Raw genomic sequence first — 5,608 nt, forward strand, 5'->3', positions numbered from 1 at the left:
GGGAAGTCCTGTGCATTTGTCAATAAAGCACTGCTGGCCTATAGGGAATCAAGATAGGTGGGACTAGGAGTCCAGGAGAACTCTGGGTAAGAGAAACACAGAAGTCAAGATGTAATGCCATGTGGTAGGAAGCCCGGAACTATTCTCCGGTAAGAGAAATACTGAGATTAACAAGTATGGGGTCATTACTTAAGTCAGAGCTAGCCAGTAAGAAACAAACAAGGCCCACAGCTTCATAATGAATATAGCCTCCTGTGTGTTTATTTGAGACTGATGCGGCTCTAGAACCAGGCTGGCGGGAAGGCTCCTCTCAAGGAAAAAGCTTCTCTTTACAGGGCAGCCTATGGGACCTCTGGTAGTGGAACCAGGATGTATCCATAGTACGCAAACAGAACTTGGGAATCCATTTTCCATGGATGTATACTCTCTTAGCCTAGATACACAGGACATGGCCTAGGCACTGCCCCAAATGACTTGACAGATTTTAATCCTCCCTCATGAAAGGCCTCACCCTCCCTGGAGAGCAGATGGGAGAACAGGATGAGTATGGGAAATATGGGAGTTATGGGAGGACATGAAGGAACTGAGATTGATATGCAAAATAAGGTTGTTTCTAATTTAAATAAAATGTATATATAAAAACCTTTTTTTTATTCAAAAGGGAATTTTAGTGGCATTTGCCTTGCCAGTGAACTTGTAGTGGTGACCACACCCTTTGGGCATGGTTTCAGGTGAAGCTGTGGCCCATTATAAAGTAGAGGAGGGGCTGCCTCACACTTTCTTGGGTTTCAGAGAACATCAGAAGGACAGAGACTACATCTTCTAGAGCAGGAAGACTGTGGAAGCTATTTACTCTTATCTGTGTAAGTGTTTCCCTAATAAATACCTATTTTATCATTTATCTTGCGTCTGGAGGAGTCTTTTAAACCTGCATTCATATCCCAACAAACAACCCTGGCAGAGGAATGAGTATTCAAATGTCCAAGAGTATGTAGAACACTTATAATTCAAATAACCATACCAAGAAAGTATGCTTAGGAGCCCCACACATGTCAATTCAAATCCTGGCTCAGACCTTTAGTCACAACGTGGCCGGAATGAATGAATCTCTTTGCCTCTATGAACCTCAGTTACCTTCTTTAGTTATCAGGATGTGGTAAACTGTGAAGTGGACATCATGAGTAGCAGCGTCCCTGACAAGGGTGGAATCAGAGACCAGGTAAGTATCACCAGGAACCCTGAAGTCCCCAGGGAGCCTAAGCATCCTATAGTTTGATATGTGATATCCAGGTGGTAAGTAGCAATGGGAGGATTCGGTGAGATTGGAGAGCTTAATGGTTAGAAATGTTCCTTAGGAAGGGACAGACAGGAAAGACCAGATCCACCTTATCCTGTATGTCTGCATTCCTGGGTCTCATTGGACAGGTTGGTACTCATTCTGCACCAGTCCTCAGGACCATTGAGGAGACATTGCAAAGCTCTGAATGAGGTAGTCTCACAGCATGACCCTATTATGTATATATGCCTGGAAGGTTTTGGGTTCTGTCACAGTCACACAGTGGCTGTGTGCCCAGTGTCCATGCTTCTGCAACTCTATGCATAAAAGAAAACTGGCTGTATTAATATAGTAAATATGGCCATCCTTCCAGAGCAATATACAGATTTAGTATTATGTCCACCAAATTCCAACACAATACTTTACAAATATTAAATGGACAATATTTAACTTCATATGGAAAAACAAAAAGCCCAGTATATCCAAAACAATCCTGTAAAATGAAAAAACTTCTGGAAGTATCACCATCCCTGATTTTAAGCTTTACTAAACAGCTATGTTAATAAAACCACATGATATTAGAATAAAAACACAGGTGATTCAATGGAATCAAATTGAAGAACCCAGTATAAACCCACACACCTATGAACACCTGATTTTTGACAAAGAAGCCCAAATTATACAGAGAGAGAAAAAAGAACATCTTCAGCAAATGGTGCTGCTTGAACTGGATGTTGGCATGTAGAATAATGCAAATAGATACATATCTATCACCCTGCACAAAACTCAAGGATCAAAGACCTCAACAAAAATCAACTTACACTGAACAAGATAGGAGATAAATTGAATTGGGAAATAGCGTTGTATGCACTGGGACAGGAGACAACTTCATGAATAGAACATAAGTGGCACAGACACACTCAATAAACAGGTTGTCATAAAACAGAAAAGCTTCTGTAAGGCAAAGACACTGTCAATAGGACAAAATGGCAGACTAAAGAATTGGAAATGATTTTCAACTACCCCACATCTGACAGAAGGCTGATCTCCAAAATATACAAATAACACAAGATAACAGACATCAGCAAACCAAATAATTCAATTTTAAACTAGGGTACATGCCTAAACAGAGAATTCTCAACAGAAGAATCTCAAATGGCCAAGATACATTTATAAAAATGTTGAAAATACTTAGCCAACAGGGAAATGCAAGTGAAAATGACTTTGAGATTTCATCTTACACCTTCCAGAATGGGTAAGTTAAAAAAAATTAATGACACCTTTTATTGGGGAGGATGTATGCAGCTCTGGAACCAGGCTGGTGGGAAGGCTTCTCTCAAGGAAAAAACTTCCCTTTACATAATGGTAATCAGGAGTAGGATGATGAATTTCCACATAGAATGACAAAAGCTTTAAAGCTTTAAAGAAATTTTAGAAATAGAAGAATGGAGAGAAGCACAGATTTTTGGTAGCAGCATTTTCTCAGGTGGGCTGTTTTGCTAGTGACAAGCAAAGACTCATGGGGCTCGCTTAAGTGAGGCTTCCTGACTCAGCATAAAATAAAAAAAGCCTTCCAGGCCCCAATCTCCGGCAATCCCAGCTAGTTGAGCTCGTGTCTCTGCGGGGACACTCTCCATCCTCTGCCTGAGCCCCATCCCTTCGATTTTCCAGGGTGTTCCTGGCATCCAGAAGACCCACCCACACAGGACAGACATCAGCCCTTCCAGGCCCCAAACTCTGGTGAGCCCAGCTTCAGGAAAGACATCAGCCCTTCCAGGTCCCAAACTCCGGCAACCCCAGCTTCAGCTTAAGCTTCAGTGTCAGCATCCCCAGCTTCAGCTTCAGGAAGGAAGGAGACCAGTGGAGACGGAAAGACCCCACCAACACCCAATGGAAGAAGAGATGGAAAGAAGACAGAATAAGAGCTCACTCAGCAATAGAAAGACCAACATGACTCCACCAGAATCTAGGGAACCAACACCAGCAAGACCCAAAAAGCACTACATAGACAAAGCAGAGGAGACAGACCTTAAAAATTATTTCATGAACATGATAGAGATCCTCAAAGAAGAAACAAGGAAATCCCTTAAAGAAATAGAAGAGAAAACAAACAAAAAATCCTTGAAATGGGGGAAAACAATTCTAGAAATAAACAAATCTCTCAAAGAATCTAAAGAGCACGAAGAAAAAAACAAGCAAAAAATGAAGGAAACAACTCAAACAGATGAAGGATTGAAAGCTGAAATAGAAATGATAAAGAAAACACAGAATGAGGGGATGCTGGAAATAGAAAAGCTGGGCAAACGATCAGGAGCTACAGACACAAGTATCACCAATAGAATACAAGAGATAGAAGAGAGAATCTCAGGTGTTGAAGACTCATGAGAGGATATAGAGTCATCAACCAAAGAAAAACTCAAAACCAACAAATCCTAAACACAAAATATCCAGGAAATATGGGACACAGTGAAGAAGCCAAACCTGAGAATAATAGGTATAGGAGAAGGTGAAGAAATACAACTCAAAGGAACAGAAAACATATTCAACAAAATCATAGAAGAAAACTTCCCTAACCTAAAGACAGATATGAAAATACAAGAATCTTACAGAACACCAAATAGGCTGGACCAGAAAAAGAAGTCACCTCGCCATATAATAATCAAAACATCAAACCTACAGAGTAAAGAGAAAATATTAAGAGCAGCTAAAGAAAAGGCCAAGTAACATACAAAGGCAGACCTATCTGAATTATACATGACTTCTCAATGGAAACGATGAAATCCAGAATATCCTGGACAGATGTCCTACAAATGCTAAGGGAACAAGGGTGCCAACCCAGACTACAATATCCAGCAAAGCTTTCTATTACCATAGATGGAGAAAACAAATTAGTCCATGATAAAGCCAGATTTAAACAATACGTATCCATGAATCCAGCTCTACAGAAAGTACTAGAAGGAAAACCTAGATCCAAGGAAGATAACTACACTCACAAAGACACAGGCAATATATAATCCCACTTTACAACACACCAAAAGAAAAAGGGAGGAGAAACTACACAACAATACTTCACTAACAATAAATCAAGCACAAACAAGAATCATCAATCAATGGTCATTAATATCCCTCAATGTTAACGGCCTCAACTTACCTATAAAAAGGCACAGACTAGCAGAATGTATATGAAGACAGAACCCTTCCTTCTGCTGCATAAAAGAAGCACATCTCAACATCAAAGACAGACTTTGTCTCAGAGTAAGGGGTTGGGAAAAGATCTTCCAATCAAACGGTCCCAAGAAACAAGCGGGTGTAGCAATCCTAATATCTAACAAACTAGATTTCAAATTAAAATAAATCAAAAGAGATGAAGAAGGACACTTCATATTCATCAAAGGAAAAGTACATCAAGATGAAATCTCAATTTTAAACATCTGCGCCCCAAATACAAAGGCACCTACATTCGTGAAAGAAACATTACTAAAGCTCAAAATGCACATAAAATCTCACACACTAATAGTAGGAGACTTCAAAACTCTGCTCTCACCGCTAGACAGGACCTCCAGACAGAAACTTAACAAAGAAACAAAGAACTAATAGAAGTTATGCCCCAACTGGGTTTAACAGACATCTATAGAACATTCCACCCAAACACAAAGGGATATACCTTCTTCTCGGCACCACATGGAACCTTTTCTTAAATTGACCACATAATAAGAAACATAGCAAATCTCCACAGATACAAAAAAATTGGAATAATCTCTGTGAGTTCAAGACCAGGCTGGACCGACAGCATCCAAAACAATACAGAGAAACCCTGTCTCATAAAAAACAAAAAAAACGGAATAACCCCCTGTATCTTATCATACCACTATGCATTAAAATTAGAATTCAACAATAACACAAATCGCAGAAACCCTACAAACTCGTGGAAATTGAACAACGCACAATTGCACCATCCCTGGGTAAAGGAAGAAATAAAAACAGAAATTAAAGACTTCCTGGAATTCAATGAGAATGAAGACACAACATACACAAACTTATGGGACACTTTGAAAGCAGTGCTGAGAGGAAACTTTATAGCACTAACTTCCCACATGAAGAAACTGGAGAACAGTCATAGTAGAGAATTAATACCACAGGTGAATGTTCTAGAACAAAAAGAAGCAAACTCACCCAGGAGGAGCAGACGTCATTAAATAATGAAACTGAGGGCTGAAATCAATCAAGTAGAAACCAGGAAAACACTGAGAAGAATCAATGAAACAAAGAGTTGGTTCTTTGAGAAAATCAACAAAATAGACAAACCTCTGTCCAAACTAACCAAAAGACAGA

At 39.7% G+C, this 5,608-nt stretch overlaps 1 protein-coding gene across 1 annotated transcript in view; it reads left to right on the top strand.

Annotated features, from left to right (window-relative positions):
- Positions 1-1,177: 1,177 nt before the first annotated feature.
- LOC121134596 (ADP-ribosylation factor-like protein 4C) overlaps positions 1,178-5,608 on the top strand; it is a 59,544-nt gene continuing 55,113 nt past the window's right edge. Inside the window, exon 1 of the mRNA XM_040733111.1 lies at positions 1,178-1,219. Coding sequence (XP_040589045.1) covers positions 1,178-1,219 — 42 coding nt within the window. The remainder of the gene's footprint in view (positions 1,220-5,608) is intronic.

Source organism: Mesocricetus auratus, unplaced genomic scaffold, assembly GCF_017639785.1.
Source record: "Mesocricetus auratus isolate SY011 unplaced genomic scaffold, BCM_Maur_2.0 Super-Scaffold_100028, whole genome shotgun sequence".
Classification (NCBI taxonomy): Eukaryota; Metazoa; Chordata; class Mammalia; order Rodentia; family Cricetidae; genus Mesocricetus; species Mesocricetus auratus.